Source organism: Calypte anna, chromosome 9 (genome assembly GCF_003957555.1).
Source record: "Calypte anna isolate BGI_N300 chromosome 9, bCalAnn1_v1.p, whole genome shotgun sequence".
NCBI lineage: Eukaryota > Metazoa > Chordata > Aves > Apodiformes > Trochilidae > Calypte > Calypte anna.
Genome location: NC_044255.1, coordinates 6,345,079 through 6,369,010, shown reverse-complemented (window position 1 = coordinate 6,369,010; position 23,932 = coordinate 6,345,079). Strand labels below are relative to the sequence as shown.

The 23,932-nt window shown below is 52.5% G+C and overlaps 1 protein-coding gene and 1 long non-coding RNA gene across 5 annotated transcripts; one reads left to right on the top strand and one right to left on the bottom strand.

The window, feature by feature from the left end:
- Positions 1-6,097: 6,097 nt before the first annotated feature.
- Positions 6,098-13,980, bottom strand: LOC115598771. Its single transcript, XR_003987908.1, has 3 exons — positions 13,912-13,980; positions 13,193-13,489; positions 6,098-6,177 (listed from the first exon to the last, which is right to left on the bottom strand). It is a non-coding gene; the product is annotated as an uncharacterized LOC115598771 (long non-coding RNA).
- Positions 13,449-23,388, top strand: LOC103534682 (coagulation factor VII). 4 transcript variants are annotated; one of them, XM_030456390.1, is made up of 9 exons: positions 13,449-13,536; positions 14,188-14,307; positions 16,544-16,704; positions 17,268-17,292; positions 17,418-17,531; positions 18,233-18,367; positions 19,117-19,724; positions 21,271-21,388; positions 22,456-23,388. In XM_030456390.1, the coding sequence occupies exons 2-9, from the start codon at positions 14,217-14,219 to the stop codon at positions 23,031-23,033; spliced, it is 1,830 nt and encodes a 609-aa protein (XP_030312250.1). In that variant the 5' UTR covers positions 13,449-13,536; positions 14,188-14,216; the 3' UTR covers positions 23,034-23,388. The 4 variants fall into 4 exon arrangements, with proteins under 4 accessions (XP_030312250.1, XP_030312247.1, XP_030312249.1 ...); XM_030456387.1 differs by lacking the exon at positions 13,449-13,536 and adding an exon at positions 13,557-13,621; XM_030456389.1 differs by lacking the exon at positions 13,449-13,536 and adding an exon at positions 13,903-14,087.
- Positions 23,389-23,932: the final 544 nt, after the last annotated feature.

Genomic DNA, 23,932 nt, shown 5'->3' with positions numbered 1-23,932 from the left:
GCTGCTCCTGCACCCAGGGCATCAAGGAATCCATGGACTTGGGAGCCAAGCAGTTCCTGGGCTTCCTGATGTTGCTGCCATCTGCCCCGTGGTTCTGGAACCTGGAAGGAACAGAACTTGGTTGCTGAGGAGGAATTGGCATTTGCATTTCTCCTGGTTCCTCCTTCTCTCCCTCTGCCCTCAGCCAAGGGGGTTGAGTTCGCCAGTGCCAGGGCTGCACATCAGCCCCAGGAGTTTAGGAGCGCCCAGCTCCTGATCCACACCAGTTGAGCAGTGCCAGCTGTGAGTGTGAGAGTGACCCGGGGGGAAGAAGGGGCAAAAAGGGACAAAGAGGAGGGGAAACAGGGGAGGGGGAGAAGGAGGAGAAGGATAAAGAAGGGAAATGGGGAGCAAGGGGCAAAAGGGGAGGGAGGGAGCAAGAGGGAAAGGGGGGGGGCAAAAGGGAAAGGGGGGGGGCAAAAGGGAAAGGGGGGGGGGCAAAAGGGAAAGGGGGGGGGCAAAAGGGAAAGGGGGGGGCAAAAGGGAAAGGGGGGGGGCAAAAGGGAAAGGGGGGGGCAAAAGGGAAAGGGGGGGGCAAAAGGGAAAGGGGGGGGGCAAAAGGGAAAGGGGGGGGCAAAAGGGAAAGGGGGGGGCAAAAGGGAAAGGGGGGGGCAAAAAGGGAAAGGGGGGGGCAAAAAGGGAAAGGGGTCAAACTGGGAGCCCCGCACCCCCCGCACTGCCCTTCCCGTGGCCGCAGCCCCCGGCTCCGCCCCGTGGGTCTCGGCGCTGCCGCTCCGCAGCCGAGGGGCTGCAGGCAGCGATCAGAGCCCCCGCACCCACCTGGGACTCTCCCCCGGAAAACAAAGAGCAGAGAAACACCTGAGCCAAACGGAGAGAGCAAAACTCCGAGAAAAACCCCCACACTGCTCATTCCTCAGCATCAGCACTGGGAGAGAGAGAGAGAAAAGGCAGAGGGAAAGAGAGACAAAAAAAAGGCAGAGAGATAAAAGACCTGGCGAGAGAGAAAGCCACAGGTGTGAGAGAAAAAGCCCTTGAAATTGTTTAGGAAATGCACACCTGAAAGGCAGTGGGATGAGGCCTTCAGGGGTTTATCAGTGCCAGCTGTGAGTGTGAGACTGACACGGGGGGAGGGGGGACACAAGGAGGCAAAACTGGAAAGGGGGGGACAAAATGGAGAAGGGGTAGGAAAGGGGAGAAGAATGGGAAGAGGGGCAAAAAGAGGGAAGCGGGGGGGGGGGCAAAATCAAATGGGGGGTGGCAAGGGAGAAGGCAGCACTGCAAAAGAGAAAGGGATGCAGGACAAAGGGGAAGATGGTGAAAGGGGAGGCAAACAGGGGGAAGAGGGGGTTTAAAGTGGGAATGGGGGAGGTATAAAGGGGGAAAGAGAACGGGGAGGGCAAAAATATGGAAGAGGGGGCAAAATAGGTGCCCCGCAATCCCCGGATCAGCCCCGCGGGACTCAGCGCTGCCGCTCCGCAGCCGAGGGGCTGCAGGCAGCTACACAGACGCACAACTCACACATGCACGCGCGCACCTCTCGCACGCACACCAGTCTCACACGCAGCTCTCTCACGCACACGCAGCTCGCACACGCACCTCTCACCCTCCCGCTCCCCCCCACCGCAATCCCCGCACTGCCCTCCCCTCACGCACCGTCCCGCGCTGCTCCACCGCCGCTTCTCTCCCGACTCCTCCGACTCCAGGGGGATCCCGCACAGCCCCGCACCCACCTGGCACTCACAGCACGAGAACAAAGAGCGGAGAAACACCTGAGCCAGGCTGAGAGAGAGCAAAACTCCGAGCGAAACCCCCACAGCGGGAGGCAGGGAGGGAGGGAGGGAAGGAGGGGGCGGTCGGGAGGTTTTTCCCCACCTGAAATGCCCACGGCTCTGCTGGCGGAGGCGCCCCCGGGGGATCCTCCCGCGGGACGCGGTCACTCGGGGCTCTCCGCCCGGCTCTTCGCCAGCGGAAGCTCCGCCGGGTCCCGGGGCGCGGGAGCGGCTGCGGGGGGAGGAAGAACAGAAAAAAACAGTGAGAAACAGTGCGGGCACCGAGGGGAGACGGGGTGGGGAATGATACTTACCCTTCACTTGGGAAGGCCCGCACACGCACGCCAGTAGCCATTAGCCAGTAGTCAGCAATTGAATCAGTGAATCAAGTGAATCAATGGTGAATCCGTGGTGAATCCGTCGCAGCAGCAGCATCCAGGGGGGCAGTCGCAGCACTTACCTGTGTCGCAGCGGCGGCAGCAGCAGCATCCAGGGTGGCAGTGGGTCAACACATAGGGACAGACAGGGGGACAACACTGGGAGACGGATCCCCCTCCCAAAAATTTGGGAAGGGGGCCTCAAGACAAGAGACAAGTGCCTGGGACTCCCAAACCCCAAAACCGGGGCGGGAGAAAGGCACAGACAGAGGAACACACAGAGTGGCCGGCGCGCGCCCGCGACCGGACGCTGGAGCCGCACGGGAAGGTCACTCAGGGAGCAGCCAATCAGAGACAGGGGGCGGGGCCAACGAACGCCCCCGCAGCACCAGCCCGACCGCCCACGCAGTCTCTCCCGCAGCGCCCCCTGCCGGCGCAGAGCAGACACTGCCGGGGGGGGCGGACCCGGACCCGGAGCCGAACCCCCCAGGGCGGGACCAAGCGGGACCTGTTTGGAGCGAGAGGAGAAAGAACTTAGCGCTCTGGGAAGCGGGCAGGGAGCACACGAGCGCTCAGCACACGGAAGGGTTCCTCTCCCAGCACCATTAACCCGGTTCTCAGGTGCTCTCAGGGACCTCAAGCCGAGGCGTGGGGAGAGCCGTGGAGCTTCGTGTGGTACAAATGGGGCAGGAGGCAGAGGGGGACAACTTGAGCAATTCCCATTCCGAGATGGTCAAAGTGTTTGTAAGTTTTTACACCTCGAGTCCTGTGTCCAGTTCTGGGCCCCTCAGGAAGTTCAGGAAGGAGATTGAGGTGCTGGAGCAGGTCCAGAGAAGAGCAAGGAGGCTGTGAAGGGATCCAGCACAAGTGCTGTGAGGTGAGGCTGAGGGAGCTGGGGGTGTTGAGGCTGGAGAAGAGGAGGCTCAGGGGAGACCTCATCACTCTCTCCAACTCCCTGAAAGGAGGTTGGAGCCAGGGGGGGGTCGGTCTCTTTTCCCAGGCAGCTCTCAGCAAGACAAGAGGGCACGGTCTCAAGTTGTGCCAGGGGAGGTTTAGGTTGGAGATTAGAAAGAATTTCTTTCTGGAGAGGGTGATCAGCCATTGGAATGGGCTGCCCAGGGAAGGAGTGGATTCTCCGTGTCTGGAGATCTTTCCAAAGAGCCTGGATGTGGCACTGAGTGCCATGGGCTGGGAACCCCGGGGGGAGTGGATCAAGGGTTGGACTTGATCTCTGAGGTCCCTTCCAACCCAGCCAATTCTATGATTCTATGAAAAAGTCCCTGGCATGGTCCCCTTGTCAATGCCAGAAGGGAGCCAGCTGGGCAGCTGTGGGTCACAAAGTCACAGAGAAGTCCTGTTGTTGTCCATAGAATGAGTGCAAGCTGGAAGCCAAGAATATGTGCCTGGAAGAGAAATGTCTCACCCAAGTCCTTGGGAACCACGGGGGGAGTGGATCAAGGGTTGGACTTGATGATCTCTGAGGTCCTTTCCAACCCAGCCAATTCTCTGATTCTAAGTCATGGGCTCCCTCCCCTCCTCCAGCCGGGGGATGGTTTTTCCCCCAGAGCTTTTACCAGGGCTTGAAGCTCTCCAGCACCTCCAGGGGCTGGAACTGGGGAGCAAAACTGTAACCAGACAGAGTTTTCAAGTAGAGTTGGCAGCTAGTGTGTCCCTGTGCCCTTTCCAAGCTGGAAAGCTGCCTGGAATGAGCAGAGTGAATTATGTTCTTCGACAGGAAAAGGACTCTCGTTTTCAGGGAATTCTAGAGAGATGTTATTTCAAACCAAGTCAGGCTACAGGCAGACACTTCAAATGAACACTACACCTGCAGTCCCCCCCTGCCAAAAGCTTTGGTTTAGCACAGATGGTCTGAAAGGTGAAGTTCAAAACCAGCCACTGATCAGACCTCATTGTTTTAAACTCATTACAGCTTTCCCAACCCATCCAGCACATCACTAACCTTGCCCAGCACCCAGCCCACTAGTGATCAAACTTGGAAACTCCACACACAAGTAATATGCACGCAGGAAGAGGGAAGCTGAACAACTTAACCTCCCACAATACTGAACCCCTCTTGCTTCCAGATCAATGCAAATCGATGCAAAAGTTAATTTGGCACTCAAAAAGCACTCAAATAAATACTCTCAGTGTTCATAATTCAAGCAAGCTGATCATCTGAGCCAACCCCCTACGTGTATTTTCCCCTAAAGACACTGCTGCTGCTGCTGTTTTCACCACACTTCCATTTTAAACCCCACTGAATCATAGAATCATAGAATTGGCTGGGTTGGAAGGAACCTCAGAGATCATCAAGTCCAACCCTTGATCCACTCCCCCCGGGGTTCCCAGCCCATGGCACTCAGTGCCACATCCAGGCTCTTTGGAAAGATCTCCAGACACGGAGAATCCACTCCTTCCCTGGGCAGCCCATTCCAATGGCTGATCACCCTCTCCAGAAAGAAATTCTTTCTAATCTCCAACCTAAACCTCCCCTGGCACAACTTGAGACCCTGCCCTCTTGTCTTGCTGAGAGCTGCCTGGGAAAAGAGACCGACCCCCCCCCTGGCTCCAACCTCCTTTCAGGGAGTTGTAGAGAGTGATGAGGTCTCCCCTGAGCCTCCTCTTCTCCAGCCTCAACACCCCCAGCTCTCTCAGCCTCACCTCACACCACTTGTGCTGGATCCCTTCACCAGCCTGAATGCCCTCCTTTGGACCTGCTCCAGCACCTCGATCTCCTTCCTGAACTGAGGGGCCCAGAACTGGACACAGGACTCAAGGTGTGGCCGCACCAGAGCTGAATCTGTGGCTGGGCAGGGCACCTGGCAGTACTTCTTCCATTATCCATAATCCAGACATAAATCAGCTTTCCATTTATTCTCTCCTTCATTCCCTATCCCAGGGACACACCCCCCCACGCTCCCCACCCCCTGTCCCGCCCCTCAAGCACCGCAAACACACGCCCCACGCCACACTTCACCACGCGAAACAACACACGAACACAGCACAACGACACCCAAAGCCCTTCGCACCCTCAATAAACAACAACAAAACCACACACAAACACCCAGCACCCAAACGGAGAACGAACCGGCGCCTCTCCCACAACCCCACACACTCTCCTCCTACAGGCACAGCCACGCAGCAGCACCAACACCAGGGATAACAACACCCCTACACACCGCTCTCCGCACCGAAAGGGGGAACACCCGAACCCCCTCTCCTTGCTGCTCTCATCAACACCCTCCTGACACCCCTAGTACCGCAGCTGGGGTCTCCCCGCACATAAGGTCCCCCCCTCCATATGCCCGTGGTAAAAGCAATGCCCAACACCCCCCGACACCAACACGATCCCCCAGCAAAACGGGGGACGGACCCGCACCCCCGCACCCCAAATCCCCTCCCACAATCCCCAGAAAACCAAACGGGGGACATGACACAACCTTTGCATTCCCCATCCAAAGGACCCTCCCACAACCCCCTGAGGGAAAACCGGGGATGACCCGGAATCCCTCGCAACCCTCTGCAGCTAAAAAACCTCCAAAATTCCCCCCGGTGACAGGGCATGAGGACCCGGAACCCCTCACCTTCCCCCACCGAAGAATCCTCCCGCAACCCTCCCAGTGCAAACCGGGAGCTGCCCCGCTCCCTCCCACCCTCCTGCAGCTGAACACCCACCTACAGAACTCCGGCACAAAAACGTGTGCAGGAGGTCGGACCCGCGCTCCTGGCACCCCCATCTCCAACACCCAGCTCCAAACACCCGACACCCGATCCTGCCACGCCCCCGGGGACCCGCACCCTCCCCCCGACAAAAAAGACCCTGCAGGCCAGCACCCCTACCACATCCCTTCCCTGCTCTGTCCCGTCTTGCCTTTTTCTGCCGTTTCTTGACCTCTTCTGCCTTTCCCTACACATTCTTGTCCTTTCCCACCCTGTCCTGCCCTTCCTTACCTCTCTTGACTTTTCCTGCACTTTTCCTGTCGTGTTGTGCTCTGCTCCACGGTGCCCTCTGCTCTCAGCCTCGGGAGCAGCTGGGGGAAAAAGGAACCAGTACAGCCCAGTCACCATCATTGCAATAAAGAACTGCAGCTCAAGGAAGCCTCTGCCCCAGCTCTCCCCGAAGGAAATTTGATGTTTTTCATGTCGGGAAACCAGAGATAATAATCTGGAGCAAGTGGTACCCGGGGGGGAGCCAGGATGCAGTGGTTCCCAGGGGAACCCCCAGGATCAGGCCCATGCCCATCACCCCCCCAGGCTTCTCCCAGCTCGGTGCCACCTTCCCCACATCAGCAAAGTGCAGGAGCAGCAAAATCCCTGTGCTGTGTGTGAAAGAGGAAAAAACACACTGAGGAAAATAAGCATCACATGCAAGCTAAATATTTAAGGAACTGAAAAACTGACATTTGGGCTTTTGTAAGATCCCAAATTATAGGCAATGCTCTGCAAACTTTTTATCATGCTTTCTGCCCTGCTGTGAGTGCCTTCCTGTGACTGAGGTTATCTGCACCACTTACAGGAGTAAAACTGGAGTGGGAGATCAGGTTGTTTGGTTTCAGACAGGCATGAATAATAAGGATAAATCATATAATTTGTAGTTCACACTGGTTTCTGACACGACTGTCAACACAGGAGAGACTAATTTTTGTCAGCTGGAGGCTATATAGATTTATATATATTGTTGCCTTTCGGTTAAAGGCACGACCTGGTTCCCGGAGTGGCGCGCGGTTGCTAAGTAATGAAGTAGTCAGACGCCGAGGTGGGGTGAGCAACCAAGAGAGCCAAGAGAGAGTTTATTGCCACATGGCAAGGGTTTAAATAGACGCGCCTTGTGCCTTGTTGCGTCACTTCCGCCGTGTCACAGCTCACGTCCCATTGGCTACAGGGTGAGGGGCCTCTGACTTCCCGTAACATCGCGAGATCTTCCGAGCGCCAGGCCCTACCTCACCACATTTCCCCCCTCCCTATGCCCAATAGATTAAAATATAATCACAAAAGTATACTTATAATGTTAGTTAAAAATCCTTAAATTACATGATTGTCATCATTTAGTGCAAATCTTAAAGACACGTGCAAAATTATATCCCTTATCCCTGAGTTAAAAACTTAAGGCACCACAAGTGAATGGAGGTTAGAATAAGTTAGTAAGACATAAAAAGTAAAATCTGAGGTAGTCTGGGGCTGAGTAGCACAATAGGAATGTCCGCCTTTGTACGAGATCTGCAGGCGTGGGTGCTTGAGATGTGGACGGGGAGGTTGCTGGCATGTCTTCTCCTGCCACCGGAAAACGCGGATTGCGAGGGCGCCCAATGATGCAGTTCTGTGGACAAAAACTAAGAATCATCATTAGTTTCATCCTGAAGGTCCAGTTTAATGGATTTAAGCGGACACCACTTAACTTGACCATCTTTTTTGATCGCAGCGTAACCTCGCCCCGTTAGCACTAATCTCCACCCCTTTTCCCATTCTCCTAGCTCATTTCTGACCACAATTAATGGGCCCTCCTCCATCGCTCGAGTGGCCCAGTGTTTTTGGGCGGGGCTATTCACCTCCTCGCCCCTGGGGAATTGATTTAGTGCTAGTAGGGCGGTCGCTAGCAAGCGAGCCTGGTCTCCCGAAGGAATAACGTTGGTAAGACCTTCTGATCTAGCCAAGACCTCTAGTTTAGATTTCAAGGTCTGATTTGCCCGTTCGACAATGGCCTGTCCTGTGCTATTATATAGGATGCCGTGTATCAATGTAATGCCCCATTTTTGGGCGAAAGCTTGGACAGATTTAGATACAAAATTTGGACCATTGTCTGTATTAGTTCAAGGAGGGCATCCATTCGAGGCTTTGATAGGGGCCACTGCTCGACCCACACCGGATCGGTCGACTTCCATTTCAGCTTTATTGGTGGAAGCGGATGCACGGCAGTGGCCCTTACGGTAAATTTGTTACCCTGGCTTTCAATAGGGCTAGTGCATCTCTACCCAGCAAGGGTGGGGACTCCTGACATGACGTATGGGAATAACGTAATGGTCTTCTCCGGTCCTTTCTCGGTATGAATTGTGATCGCTATTGGCTGGGCGCTTTTTGAAGCTCAGGTCAGTCCTCCAACTCCTCCTACCATGGGGGCGTCTTCCAGCTGCCAGCTCGGGGGCCAGCTTGTTTCGGGAAAGACAGTGACATCGGCTCCTGTGTCGATCAGGAAAGGAACCTTAATGGTGATACTCTTGGGGGTATTGTATAGAGAGCACAACCCCCATACCACTGGCGGGTTATCACATTTTACTGCCAGGGCCACCCTGGGGTCTCGTCCCCAAGGGGTGCTCCTTGTTGCTGAGGCAGGGACGGATTCGGTTGGGTCGCCGGTTGGACCGTCAGGTTGGCAGCTCCTTGGGTGTGTTGCAGGTTCGGGGGTGCCTCGCCCCACCCAGGGTTGGTGTAATTGAGCTGCGGGTTTGAGGGTGCTTTGCCCCATCCAGGGTTGGCGTAGTTGGGCCGTCCCGTGTTCCAGGCGGGAGAGGGCTTCACACGGCCCGGGTGTCCTCTCCCCCCCCCCGTTTCCCTGGACATTAGCCTTGCGGTTCTTAGCAGAATGTCCTTTCCTGCCACAAGTCCAGCATGCTCCCCTAGGCTGGGTCTCGTGTTGGGGGGGTGCTGTTGGTTGGACCGCTACCTGGGGACAGGTTGCCGCAATATGGCCCGCTTGGCCACATTTAAAACATGCCATTACAGAGGCCAGTGCATGAACAGCTGCCTGAACTGGGGATAGATGCTCTTCGTTCACAACATGCTTGATCATGCCCGCGAGAGATGACCCTGCTGGCAGTGATCGCAGGATTTCTCTGGTCGTTGAGTTACATTGCTGCCGTATGCACTCAGTGAGAACTGGACCTTTGGCTTCTGCTGGCAGGGATGAAGAGTCGATCGCTGCTTGTAGACGATCCACAAATTGCGTGAAGCCTTCGTTCTCTTCTTGTTTCATTGAAGCCCATGGTGGCGGCTTGGCAACGGTTCTAGAAACTGCACGAATAGCTTCTCTAGCAGCGCTTGTGGTCGTCATTACCTCATGAGGCCGTAAGCCTTGAGCTTGTGCCTGGGGGGTAACCAAGGCTGGGTCTACGCCCATCAGTAGCTGCAGGGTGGAGCCATGTAGCGGGTGGTCTGCCCCAGTTACTTCGGCTAGCTTCCTTACACAATTGTCTTCCCATTCCTGCCTGAAGAGAATCATGGCTGACCCGTCGAAAATGAGTCTACTGGTAAACTTTATGTCAAATGGGAGCATGTCGTCTCCCCCAAAAAGCCCGTCCATAAGGGTGGAGACCATAGCAGAATTCAGTCCTTTATCTGCAATGGCTTTAACAATTGTTTGGATGTCCTTAGGGTTAACCGGTGAGTGAACCCTTTGTCCCCCGTCTGTGACCCGGACTGGGAATGCTAGTGTGTCCGGGATCCAAGTGGCGCAAGCTTTTTGTATTTCCTTCCAGTCTGTAAGTGAAGGTTTTTGCGTTTCCGCTTCTTTTATATTAGGGGTGCAAGTACCCTCCTTTTCTTGTTTTGAGTCAGCCGTGGGCAACTTATCCCGTGTAGTCCCTGATCTGGATTTGGAATTTGAGCGGATACGGTACTCGTAATTCGGGCTCTGGCTCCTTCTGTGTTCCCTGTGGTCAGGCGGGCTGTGGCTCCGCCTACTACCTGTGGGGGCAGGGGAGCTCCAGCGCCACCCATTCCCCCTGTGGGCAGGTGGGCTGTGGCTCCACTTGCTACCTGAGCGAGTGGGGGAGCCCCGGTCCCACCCTTTCCCCCTGTGGGCAGGTGGGCTGTGGCTCCGCCCACTACCCGGGCGGGTGGGGGAGCTCGGGCTCCGCCCATCTCTTTTGTGCGCGTAGGGGCTGTGGCCCTGCCCCCTACCTGAGCGGGTGGGGGAGCCCCGGTCCTGCCCACATCCCCCATAGGTGGGAGGGCTGTGGCCCCGCCTACCACTTGAGCGGGTGGGGGAGCCCCGGTCCCACCCACTCCCCCCATGGGTGGGTGGGCTGTGGCCCCACCCACCACCTGGGTGGGTGGGAGGGCTCGGGCTCCGCCCACCTCCCTTGCGTGTGCGGGGGCTGTGGCTCCGCCCGCTGCCTGGACAGGCAGGTGGGCTTCGGTCCCACCTACTCCCCCGGTGGGTGGGCGGGGTCTGGCTCCGCCCACTACCTGGGCATGCAGGTGGGCTTCGGTCCCGCCTGCTCCCCCGGTGGGTGGGCGGGGTTTGCCTCCGCCCACGCTCTGGGCAGGCGGAGGAGCTCCGGCCCCGCCTACTCCCCCGGTGGGTGGGCGGACTGTGGCTCCATCCACGCCCCGTACGAGCACGTGCGCTCTGGTCCCACGCGTTTTCCCTGTGTGCATTTTTTATTTCCTCATCTGGACGTTTATTTGGATTTTCGTTGCGACTAATTCTTGGCCCCTCGCTCGCGCTTCTTTCCCATTTCCAAGCGTCCCCACCGCCCCCATTCCACCCGGGCTCTTTCCCCTTTTCCGGGCATGCATTTACTGAAGCCGGCGCTCCCTCCCCGCCCCCATCGGGTGCACTCGCGCCCTGCCCCATCCCCTGCTGCTCGGTGTTGTGTGGGGCGTACGGCGGTGGTCTCGCCCAAAACCCTTCCGCGGCAGTCCTGGCTTCCTCAGCCAGCCCGTCCCAGACGGACCTTGCCCGGTCTCGGTCCTCTGGTGGGGGCGCAGCAGATGGGGGGAAGCGGCAGGCAGCATGTTTGGGGAAGTACCGTCCGTCCGCCCGCTCCCTCCCCCGACCCCCCTCCGCCTCCCTCCGTTGCCAAGCCGCCGTTTGGCGTGGGGCCAGCGCAGCCGCCGGCGGGCTGGCCGGGTGCGGGGGGGCGGCAGCTCGGGCACCCCCCCGTCCCCTCCTTCAGGCAATCGCAGGCAGGAGGCATGTTGCGGGTGGGCAGCGGGCAGGATGTGTCCTGCCGTCCCGCGGGACTCAGGGACCTGGGACGGCGGGGCGAGGGCTCGCGGCCGCGGGATGGGGACCCGGCCCCGCGGCAAGGCGAATCAGCGCGGCTGGGGGGGGGACGCGGTGCGGCGACGCGGGGAAACGGCGCGGTTAGGGGAGCTGGCGCGGGAGGACTGGGCCTCAGCACGTGGGCACGGGGACTCGGCGCGGCAGGGTGGGGGTTTGGGGTGAATTTCGCTTTCCTGGAGGACCTCAGGCCCTGCAGAGTCACCGAGCTCTGGTGGGCGCGGGGTCTGCGTGGCCGCTCCGACCCCCAGCTTCGGGACGGCCAGCAAGCAGTCCCTCGCGGCTTTCCAGGTCTCTTGTTCCTGCATGGCCTTCTGCAAAGCCTGCAGGACTTTCCCCCACGCTTTCAAATTCTTCGCGCTACCCGAAGACATTGTCTCGTCGGCTAACGCTGCCGTGCATTTAGGCCACACCTCTGGGTGGAGAATATCCACCGGCTGCTCAATTATCCCTAACTGTATTAACCTCGGAACCGCGAGTTTAAAATCGTTCGTCTTACAATCAACACCCCATTGCTTATGCATTTGCGATACGACCTTAATAAGGGCTTCCATCCTCCCTTGTCGGTCTGGTCTGAGCTCGAGTCGGGACAGCACTCTTCCGTCGACTCCGGGCTGGGACCCCAAAATTCTCCGTCGGTCTCCGGGCCTGGATCCGTTCTCCGTCGACCCCCTGACCTGGATCTAAACTTGCACTAACTGTCTGCCCTTAATCAAAATTCTCCATCGGTCTCCGGGCCTGGATCCGTTCTCCGTCGACCCCCTGACCTGGATCTAAACTTGTACTGACTGTCTTCCCTTAATCTCCGGGCCTGGAGCAAAATTCCTTCGACCCCCTGATTGGGAGCTTGTCACACTGCCTTAACTGCTGAGCGGAATCTGCCACTCCTACGATAGCTTTAAACTTTACCTTGCTGCCTTGCTTGTTCCCGGGTTTCGGCACCACTTGTTGCCTTTCGGTTAAAGGCACGACCTGGTTCCCGGAGTGGCGCGCGGTTGCTAAGTAATGAAGTAGTCAGACGCCGAGGTGGGGTGAGCAACCAAGAGAGCGTTTATTGCCACATGGCAAGGGTTTAAATAGACGCGCCTTGTGCCTTGTTGCGTCACTTCCGCCGTGTCACAGCTCACGTCCCATTGGCTACAGGGTGAGGGGCCTCTGACTTCCCGTAACATCGCGAGATCTTCCGAGCGCCAGGCCCTACCTCACCACAATATATATATATATATTTGTAATACTGAGAAACCCCTCTGTGTGTTTGCATCTCTCTGTGTTTATGTGCAGAGCAGCACATAAATATCCAGAGCATCAGTAAGCTCATAGGAAGCAGCAAGAGGGAAAATGAACTTTTAACATTACAATTAATACTTGTTTTTAATCTTAGCACTTAAACCTGCTAAATGTAATTAATCTTTTGGGGAAAAAAAAAAAACCACGAAAAAACCCTAACTGCCATTTTTCAGCATCTCAGTCAGGATGTGGACCCATATTTGGATCAGTGAAGCACTTCAGGATGAGACTGTTAAATTTAAAAAACCTCAGGTACAACAAAATTGAAAGAAATTTAACATGGTGTCAGCAAGGAGCTTTAATAATTTTTATACCTAGGGACTTGGCCTTGTTGACTTACAAGCGGCTTACATTTTTATTAAGTAGGTGCTGAAGTTGATTAAAGAAGTATCAGGCTAAGAGCTTCATGTTGGAGGTAAGGTGAAGAGCAGTCAGCTTTCTGTGTGTTGCTGGCTCTGTCTCTCTTTTTATCTTCCCCTTCCCTTTTTTGTTTGGGGTTGCATTTAAGGCTCTATGAAGGTTAAAGAAGAATGCTCTGAAGAGAAGGTGCTGCTCATCACAGAATTACAGGGAAAAACATGACACTGTCCAAAGCCAGCAACCCAGGGGTCTAAGGAAAGGCAGCTGTGATAATTCCAGGGCCATGTCTGCCCTCCTGCATGTGACTGCTGTGAGTCCTCCTGCACACTCACAGCTCTGTGTATTTCAACAGATGTTGGCAGAGCAGCTTGTGTGTTTTCCAGATCATTTGGTCTTACCTACTGAAAGATGATAGGGTGTCAGAAATCATCTCATTACAATTCTGGATTTTCCTGAAGAAATTTGTTGCAGAGAAGTAATTTTATTGTTGGAGGTTGTCATGAGGACTTGTGTGTGTGTGTGTGTGTGCGTGTGTAAACACACAACCCATTTTCTTCTGGTTTTGGATTGCAAGTGTGGTTCATAGAGTCCAGAAGCTTGTCTCTCCTCTGTCAATATTTGTGGCTGGTTAATGATCAGCCTCTTGACCTCATGATTGTTCCTGGTGTGCATCCAAATCTCTCTGCCATCTTCACCTAAAAAAAAAAAAACAAAAAACAAAAGAAAAAGAAAAGAAAAAAAGGTGAGTAAAATTGCATGGCTCTGTATCAAGTGAACACATTCTGGGTCCTGTGGTTTTTGGAAACAATGATTCAGGTAGCAAAGAGGTAGGTGCTGTCAGATCCTGTGAATTCTCTAGCCTGAGAAGGTAATATGGACACAGGTTTGTGTCCTGTAAGGGGTGCAGTGGGGGCTGTGGGTTCCTCGGTGGGGTTTTCACACAGTGGCTGAATTGATGAGCCACAGCCAGCAGCTCAGCCCTTGGCCAGGCCCTGCACCATCCCCTGGGCATTGCCTGGGGCTGGCCTGGGCTCCATGTGGGCCTGGTCACCCCTCCCCTGCTCACCAGAGCTTTCTTGTTACTTCTGTGGGCTTTGGGTCAGAGCCCAGGACATACCAGTCTCTGCACATTGCCCTGTGACTGTGGGGTTCCTGGTGAAGTCTGCAGCATCGCTGTGGCTTGGGGAAGTGGTGGCATCAGAGCAAAATGAGCCAGGCAGAAGGGGCTTTCTCTGTCTCTTGTCCTCTTGCTTCTGCTTCGTCTTTTTTGCAAGCCAGCTGTGAAAGTTTAAAGTGACCAAGTTGGTTCTATCCTGGCTCAGACCAGGACACTAATTCACTGTTGTTGTTTTTGTAACCATTTACCAATTTCATCCTTCTTTTCCCTCTGGAGGAAGTCAGCAGTAAGTCAGAGTACTCTCAATGCTCACGAAAATGGAGAGCAGTTCCTCACTTGTGGTGTTTCTCCTGCTGATCTGCTCCATCAACAACAGTTGCTCATTTTCATATTCAGGTTGGTACCTTTGAATTACCTTTCTACCTTAATTGTGGCATCCTTGGCATTTAAACTGAAACTGCTTTCCTTTTCTGATCACAAAGTCCTCTGGGTTGAAGAAGCCCTTCCTGAAATGCATAAGAAAAAATGAATATTGATGTATATATATTTCCAAAAGAAATCAATCTTTCTTAACCTCCCACTTAGGCTTCACCCTGCAACTGCAAAGAAATGTGTGTCTTTATGGTCCATCTCCAAAACTGGGTTCTTTGTCAGTGGGTTTCAGCTTTTCTAGGACCCTAAATCCCAACCAGAAAAAGAGAGACCTGTTAGGTCTCTGTGGCTTTCAGTAGCCACAGCAGGTCTATGGCTGTGTGGCTTCCAGAAGCCTTGTTAGGATTACAAAGGGAGCTTTCTTCTTAAAATGCTTCATATGAGCAATTTTTCAAGCTACCAGATGGATGGGGTTTGGATATAGGGCCACATTTCTGAAGATATTGCAGAAACATAAATTAACACAGTTGGAAAAGACCTCCATGATCACCACAACCAACTGTCAGTCCCTCCCCCCAAAAAAACCACCAGCAAATCACCATCCCACCAGAGAATGTCCTGAAGTGCCTCATCTACATGGTTTTTAAACACTTTCAGGGATGGTGACTCCAGCACCTCCCTGAGCAGTCCATTCCAGCCCCTGACTACTGTCTCAGTAAAGAAATTCTTCCTCATCTCCACTCTAAACCTCCCCTGGTGCAACTTCAGGCCATCTCTCTGCTCCTGTTGTTGTTCACATGAGAGAAGAGCCCAGCACCCACCTCCCTACAGCCTCCTGTCAGGGAGTTGTAGAGAATCATAGAATCATAGAATTGGCTGGGTTGGAAGGGACCTCAGAGATCACCAAGTCCAACCCTTGATCCACTCCCCCCGGGGTTCCCAGCCCATGGCACTCAGTGCCACATCCAGGCTCTTTTGAAGTATCTCCAGACACGGAGAATCCACTCCTTCCCTGGGCAGCCCATTCCAATGTCTGATCACCCTCTCTAGAAATAAACTCTTTCTAATCTCCAACCTAAACCTCCCCTGGCACAACTTGAGACCATGCCCTCTTGTCTTGCTGAGAGTTGCCTGGGAAAAGAGACCGACCCCCCCCCTGGCTCCAACCTCCTTTCAGGGAGTTGTAGAGAGTGATGAGGTCTCCCCTGAGCCTCCTCTTCTCCAGCCTCAACACCCCCAGCTCCCTCAGCCTCACCTCACAGCACTTGTGCTGGATCCCTTCACAGCCTCCTTGCTCTTCTCTGGACCTGCTCCAGCACCTCAATCTCCTTCCTGAACTGCCTGAGGGGCCCAGAACTGGACACAGGACTCGAGGTGTGGCCTCACCAGGGCTGAGGACAGGGGCAGAATCCCTTCCCTGGACCTGCTGGCCACGCTGCTCCTGAGCCAGGCCAGGATGTGACAAAGTCTCTGCAGAAGAGTGACAAAGTCTCCTCTCAGCCTCTGGATTCCAAACAATCCCAATTCCCTCTCCTCACAGGACTTGTTCTCCAGCTCCTTCCCCAGCTTGGCTGCTCTTCTCTGAACCCTCTCCAGCAGCTCCATGTCTTTCTTGTGGAGAGGGACCCAGAACTCAACACAGCACTCGAGGTGCTGCTCACCAGTGCCCAGCACAGGGACACCATCCCTGCTCTTCTCCTGGGACACCATCCCTGCCCTTCTCCTGCTGGCAGCACCATTCCTAAGACAAGAATCAAGCCCCCATTTAACCAAGAAGCAAAATCCTCCATCTTGTCTGAGGAAGGGTGGCATGTGGTGTCAGTACCTCCACAAGGGCTGAGCATCTAACAAACCTGATGCCAAATACCAACCACACCTCTCCCTGCAGCCTGAATTCCAGGTACACACACACAGCCAGGCAGCTAAGAGTTGTTGTGAAGCCAGATGGCTGGGCAGAAAAACACAACCAGCCTTCAAAGCAGGAACTGTAATATTCAGGAGTCTTGTGGAATAAAAATAAAATTCTACACTAGTCTGCAATCTCACCAGTGGAGCTTTGGATCCACTAAGTGGAACTCTAAACCACTGGTAGTTCATTCATTTGACCACAAACTAATTAATTCTCCACTGGGCTGTTCCTGTAGATTCCTGCTCCCTCTCTTTGTGCTGGTTACTTGGCTGAAAGCAAGCACAGGTTGTGACTGTGATGATGCTGAGTTGCTGTCATCCAGTATCAACCCTTCAACTTCTTTTTTTCTAGTGTTTATCAGCAAAGATGAAGCACACAAAGTGCTGAAAATCCAGAAACGTGCTAACTATTTCCTAGAGGAATTTCGTCCAGGGAACTTGGAGAGAGAGTGCAACGAGGAAAAGTGTTCACTTGAGGAGGCTAAGGAGATCTTCCATTCCCAGGAGAAAACGGTGAGAATTTTTGCTTTAGGAAAACAGAGGAGAGTTAAGTGTGAGCTGTGAACAACCCTTCCCAAGGCAGCTGGTGGGGACTGAGAGGTGGGTGCCTGGGGATGAGGGGTCACTCAGGGCACCTATGAGATCTCCCCTTGTCAGCCAGTGCTCAGTTTGCTGTGTAAACATTAAACACAATTCCTTTAAAGTATCCAGAAGTTATTTTTGTGAGAGCCTCAATCCAGCCATGTGATTCTGCCATCTTCAGAGGCCACTCCCATGATGGACACCTCCAAATCCCAGGTGGATCCCCATGCTTCCAGGGCTGAGAGCATTCAGCTTGCAGTTTAATTTTGCATCCCAGTACAACCCAGTTTATTATGCACATGGGCTGGCCCATGGTGTGACTGAAAGTGAGCTGCACGCAGGGGATCAGATCTGCTCTGAGACTCTTATCTTGTGATTCTAATCAAAATGTTAATTTACATGCACCCTTAAATACCCTTTTTCTAACTTTTATCTTCAGTAACTGCCATGACCATTTAGTGACTGGTTTCTTCATTTGTCATTTCTTTTGGCAGATGGAGTTTTGGTTCTATTACAAAGGTAGGTAAAAAAATATTTTATTTAATTTTTTTAATATTTCTTGTGTCACTTCTGCTACCAAGAACTATGTGGCAGTTAAAGCCAGGCTGCTCTTCATCCCTGGCATTGCACTGTGTCTTTCTTAGGTTTGAATCCATGTAGCACAAACCCCTGTAAGAATGGTGGAGTCTGCAAAATAAGACACTACAATTACTTCTGCATCTGCCCCCCCAGATTTGGAGGAGACAACTGTGAAAAAGGTGAGTACAGGTGGACACTTATCCTGCCCCAAGACAGGTCAGGGAATTGCCTCTTTTTGTCACTTTAGAGTGAGAGCAAGTCTGGTAACTCCTGCCAAAGCTGCCTGCACTGCAGGTTGTTCATGGACTGTATGCATATGACAGGCATGAAATGACAGCAAATCCAAACTGATGGGGAAACTATGAATCAGAATTATTTTTTCCCTCAGTGCTTTTGCCAACCTTTTCTTTTTACAGTGTAGTAATTAAATATGGTGGGGGGGGGGTTGTGTGTGTTTTTTAAAATGTAACAATGCATTACAAACTGAGTCTATTTCTCACAGACTTGGCTCCCACCAAAAGCCCTTTTGCTTTAAATCTGTCTTGATATCAAAGAGAGGTTGTACAGAGAGATCAAGAAGTTCAGAAGTGTGTGCCCTTGCCAGTATTTTCTTGCCACTGCTCTCCAGACCTAGAACTTAGCTGTGGCCTCAGGACAAAGCTGCCAAATAAAAAAATGGCAGAAAAAGGTGATCACCAGCCTCAAGGCAACACATCTGGTTTGCTAGGAAACCACGTGGTTTTCTGGACCTGCAAGAGGCAGTTCCTTCTTTTTCCCTGTGAGACTGCAGCACTCTTCTTATCCCACTCTTGATCCAACATGAGTGCTGGAAGCTGTGCACTGCAATAGCCAAGTGTGTTCCTGTGTCTTCCCTTGGCAGAGAAGCTGGAGTGCTGGTACAAGAACGGGGGGTGCTGGCAGTACTGCCAGGACAGCAGCAGCTCCTTCCAGGTGGTGTGTTCCTGTGCCAGGGATTACACCCTGCATGAAGATGGGAAGAGATGTGTGCAAGCAGGTAAGGCCTGGGCAGCTCCAAGATGCTGCAGGTGAAGGTTTGCAGGTGCTGTCCTCTCCTCCTCACTAGTTGCAGAAAAGCAGCTACATGTGCTGTGGCTACTGCAGCTTGCATAGAAAAGATCTAAACAATGTTCTGTGTGCTTTACATTTGAAGGTTCTTCTCTATTGGCAACCTCTAATCCAGTGTGTCCTCACAAGAATCTATTTTGCAGTCCAAGACTTCTTCATACCTAAAACTTTCTCTTGTGTTGGGAAATATTTTGCCAAGGGATTCTTTAGTCTCCTGTTTCTGCTTTTCCATGCATTTAACTCCTGTGCCCATGAGCATGTACTGGCTGAAGGAGCAGCAGGGCAGTCAGGGATCAGCAGCACAGACTGGGATCAGCAGTGTTAGGAGGGGAGGGGACAGGACAAAGGTCTTGAAGAGGTTGTGTTAAAGCCTGGTGTCTGGGAGGAGCCCTGGGCTTGGTTTCTGTCCTGAAAAGAGCCCTTGCAGTAGACAGAAGTAAGTGGTGCCTGAGGGTCAGGAAAGGCAGAGCTGCATGCTGGGTTTCAGTGTCCAGATCTCCAGACAGAATGGTGAGGGGTGCAGGCTGCTGCCATCAAGATGTCAGAGTTGTTTCTGGGCTCTTACTGGGCAAGGGAGAAGGAGGCAGTGAGTGCCATTCTGGGACAGAAGTGCTTCTGGTGTGTTTGACACCCCACCACACACCCAATCCCACAGTTTCCTCTCTTCCCTTCCACCAGCACGATTCCCATGTGGACTGATTAAAGCCAGGCAGGCACTGGAGGAGGAGAGGCTGGGGCAGGAAAAGCTCCCGAGGGCCCTGAGCAAGCACGGGAATGATGTGGCCAAGTGGAATGACAGCACAGTTCCACAAAACATGTTGGAACAAAGTGATCTTGGGGCAAATGAGACCTTAAGGGGTGTCCTTGGGCAAGGGAAGTGCACGGAGGGTGCTGCTGAAGAGACTGAGGTGGCAGAAGCTGCTGGCAGCTGGAACAAGGCACCGCTGGACTCAGGTACCCAGGAGCTGAGGGAAGAGAATGCTGCTGGGCTGGGGATCCCTGCACACGATGTGGCTGTGGAGGAGACAGCACCGTGCAGGGAGCCCACTTGGGGCCCCACCTGGCAGAATGAGGCCACAGCTGCTGCCAGGCAGGAGAAAAGGCTGGAAAAACCTGGGGAGAGCCAGGAGGAGACCATGCCCAGAGAGAGCAACGGGAGCAGTACCTGGGGAAATGGTTCAGACACAGCTCTGTTCACTCAGACAAGAACCAACTTGACTTCAGAGCACAGTAACTTCAGGATAACAGGAGGAACTCTGTGTCATCGTGGACATTGCCCCTGGCAGGTAAGACTTCTATTCTGGTCTGGCCATATATACCACAACACTTCCTTCAACACCAGTGGGTCCAGAATTCATCAAGTCATTACAAAGTTCTTTTTCAGGTCAAGAGCAATACAGCCAGCTGAACTTCTCAGACTTCTACAAGTCTTTGTCTTAGTTGCCTTCTTTATCATCCTCCCTTCTCCTAGATCTGTACAGCTGTGATCTCAGCTTCATGCCTTCTCCCTTTACTACATCTGTCTGATCTTCTGCTCTGGTATTCAGGTTCTTTGTTTCTAGATATTCTTGGTGAAAAGCTGGGCTCCTGGCAATTTCTGGAGTGGCTGTTGATATTTTTCCCACAATTTTTTCTATGACCAGGTAAGAGTCATTAGAATGATCAGCATTTTGTACTTGTACAGCAAGGAAGATAAAACTGAGAGGGCTCAAACCTGAACATATGTGGAAAGTAACCAAACCTCCCTGAAGTCATTCTTTTATTTCCATTACCTTGGTCTTTTAATGGTGGTTTGAGGCAGGTTTTTTTGTGTGTGTCTGTCCTACTTTGTTATAAATTTTCACTTATATTGTCTGTTTCACTGGTGTACTGCTAGGGTGTCAGGGCTTGTGAAGGGAAAGTTAAGACTGATTTCAAAAGGGTCAGGTTACTGTTAGCCTGTTTTATGCCTGATTATGCCTGACAAAAAGATTTTCTCATTCCATGCAGCAGGAGCTATTTTACAGGTGGAAAAATAGCAGGCTGAGCAGGTGTGGAGCTAGAAGAGTCCCTGTGCAGTGTCATTCCCAGGAACTCACATGGCTTTCTGCCACCTTATACATTTGGGGTTGCAAGGAAGGAATGTAGCCTGGATGCTGCCCAAGCTGTAGAGTTTCATCTTGAAATACAGTGTGACCGTGAAGAAAGTTAAAAATTTTCATTACATCAGGCAATTAGCAATTAAATATTGTAATTTTATATACATATAAATTTTTTAAACTGCTTTGCAAACCCTTTCCTTTCCAGTTCTTCAGGTAACGTTTTGTTCTAGCACTGAATTCCAGATTCTTAATTCTAGAACAGAATTAAGTCAAAATGGCTTCTGTAAAACACGATGACTCCAGGAATTAGACCAAGGTAGGAGGGACAGACAGTGTCAGAGCTGTGTCCATGGTCTGATGATGAACTTCAGTGAAGCTGCAGAGTAGCAAAATTTAACACATGAAATTACACATTCAGGGAGGAGTTGAATTGAGGAGCTCCTGAAGCATTAATGGGTCTTCTAATTTTGAACAGTCAAGCAGCAAACATCGAGCAGCCTCAGAGTGTTTTTGCTTCTCCCTTTTCTACTCTGTAGATTGTTTCAAATTTTATTTCCAATAAAAGTAATAATAGCTCTGAACCTGCACCCCCACTTGACAGCTGGGAAAGTGAAAACCTCTTTCCTATCCCCTGCTCACATGGACAACACTTCTCTCTTTTTGCCTGCCTACCAGTGAAATACACCGTGTGTTACTGTTGACACAGAGCTGACACAGCCCTGGGACAAGTCCCTCCTCATCTTTTGTACAGGTTTTGATCCGGAACAGCAGAGATGTTGGGTTTTGTGGTGGGAGTTTGATCAGCAGTCGCTGGGTGGTCACGGCTGCTCACTGCCTGGATCTCATCAGACCCCACCACGTTACTGTAGGTGAGTACAGCTGGGGAGGAGGTACCAACAGGGGGGAGCTGCACTGTACAGGAACACAGACACGTCCAAGCCCACTTGGATTTACAGAATGCTTCATCTTCTTGGCAAAAGTTAAGTGCAGAGGGGCTCCAGCTGGTCCCTTTTGTTTTCATGGAGAAGGTTCAGACTAAGCAAATCTCCAGGCCCACCTCAGAAGGAAGGAGGATCCCTGTAGGTGAGGGGCTGCTCTCAAGTCAGTTTTGTTTGTCATCAGCCTCAAGATCAGTCTCCTGCTGCTCTGAGCTTCTCAGTGCCAGTAGCTGCTCTGAGCAGACCACCTCTCTCCCCTGCGTGTGCTGGCAGCCACAGCAACTGGAACTCTGCAGCAGGAATGCTGCAAATAAACACAAGTTTGTGCCTGAAACCTCCAGAAAAGAGACAGAAGAGGGGTAAAGAGAACAGAGCCCTGGGTAACTGGCAGGAAACAATTCAGCCTTACAGCTGCATCAATGCTCCCGAGGGGGGAGAACACACAAAGCTCAAACTGTACAAAATACAGCAGCTACTATAAAGCATTGACACTGTTTATGGTAAAAGCCCTACCCTGGAACCATCATCTCTGTAAGGATCTGCTCATCCCATCAGCAACTGTGTTGCTCTCAAGGGGTACACAGGTAAGCTTGATGTGCAGGATGACTGCTTCAGTTTAAGGCATTACTGGCACAGCATGATGTGTGTGGGTACTGTGCCTCCTCAGGACAAAAGGCCAAAGCATCGATTCATAGAATTACAGAATAATTTGGGTTGGAAGGGACCTCCAAAGGACATCTAGTCCAAAAACCTCCCCCCTGCTGCAGTAAGCAGGGACACCCTCCACTAGGTCAGGCTGCCGAGAGCCTCACCATGAGTATCTCTACCACCTCCCTGGACAACCTGCTTCATTTTTCCACTACCCTCATGATACAGAACACTTTCCTAACATCCCATCTAAATATGTTCAGTGTGCTTATCCCCCATGCGGGACCCTAAAGGGAATACCCTGAAGGCTGTTCAGTGTGCTGTAACCTTGTAACCTGTCCTGACTGCAGGAGACTTTGACAAGTACCGGCGAGAACTGAAGGAACAGAAGATCGGTGTGGCCCGGAGCTGGACACACCCACACTACGATCCCAGTGACTACAACAGTGACATCGCTTTGCTGTACTTGAGCACGGATGTTACATTTAACCAGTACATCGTCCCCATCTGCCTGCCCAGCCCCGCCCTGGCCAAGCTGCTCTCCGAGGAGGGTCGGATCGGGAGGGTGAGCGGATGGGGTGCCACCCACGAAAGAGGATCCACCCTGCGGTTCCTGATGCAGACCCAGCTGCCCATCGTCAGCCTGCAGAGGTGCCAGAGCTCCACCCGCAGGGTGGTCACGGACAACATGTTCTGTGCGGGGTACGGCTCCCTGGCTGCCGACGCCTGCAAAGGGGACAGCGGGGGCCCCTTCGCGGTCTCCTACCACAACACTTGGTTTCTCCTGGGCGTCGTAAGTTGGGGTGAGGGCTGTGCTGAAGAAGGGAAATACGGGGTCTATACGAGAGTTTCCAACTACATGGCGTGGATTAAAGAGGTGGTTGAAAGTGTAGCAGATTCAGAAAACTTTACCATTAACTTTTCCTAATGCTGTCTTTAAAACTGTAACAACACTGTTAGTACCTTGTTTCAGTCTAAAGCACGTTGCAGTTCCTGTCGGTGATGGTATAAAATGGAAACCTTCCAAGTAACTGAGTCTGGTTACCACAAATACTAAATTATTTTACTCAGTAACACTTGAACAACTTGGTGGAATAAAGTATTCTGCAAACAACAGAGGAGACTGCACTACAGCCTTTCTAAACATAAATTCTATGAGAAAGGGTAGGCTGTTGTGTTTGGGGTTTTTTGGAGAAAAGTATATTTCTGGCAGTGGTGTCTACCTTATAGCTATGAAACCCTCTGCTGGACATGGCAGCATATCAAGGTTTGTCACTGTTACCTCAGGCATGGCAGAGAATAAATACAATTTTTCGGATACAAAATAAGTGTCCACACAGAACTATGTTATTACAAACAGCACTGGCCAAACCCTCTGAGAGGGAACCAACCTGGCTGTGGCTGGAGAAACACACAGGGGGTGGTTGACTTCCAAGAACTGGATTGCTGGGGGCTGTGGGGTAAGAGCAGGATGGTCCTGAGACAGCTCTGCAATGGGAGCAATCCCAGCCCATCTGAGAACCTCCACTGCCTTCACTGTACCATCACTTTTCTGCTGTAATTAAGAGATCTGTGCAACTTGTGTCAAAAGACCTTTTTCATTGTGACTTTTCTTACAATTCACTGTTAAACTTTAATTTAAAAAACAAAACAAAAACATCACTCACGCTGATGAATGATTCTCTTCCTCAGCTTAGTTCCAAGCCTTGCAGAAGTCCATTATCACCATGCCACAGGGAAAAGGACTGGGTTTGGTTACCTCAGAGGACATACGATGTCAAGATATTATTCATTTCAATGGCAGGAAACTGTGGTAGGCCTGCAAAA

What these genes read in the sequence shown, in the direction of transcription:
- LOC103534682 (XM_030456390.1), top strand. Translation starts at nt 14,217, where the DNA reads ATGCTCACGAAAATGGAGAGCAGTTCCTCACTTGTGGTGTTTCTCCTG. An exon ending in AGGAGACAACTGTGAAAAAG is followed by an intron (nt 17,532 to 18,232) that starts GTGAGTACAGGT and finishes TTCCCTTGGCAG; the next exon opens with AGAAGCTGGAGTGCTGGTAC. An exon ending in ACCCCACCACGTTACTGTAG is followed by an intron (nt 21,389 to 22,455) that starts GTGAGTACAGCT and finishes TCCTGACTGCAG; the next exon opens with GAGACTTTGACAAGTACCGG.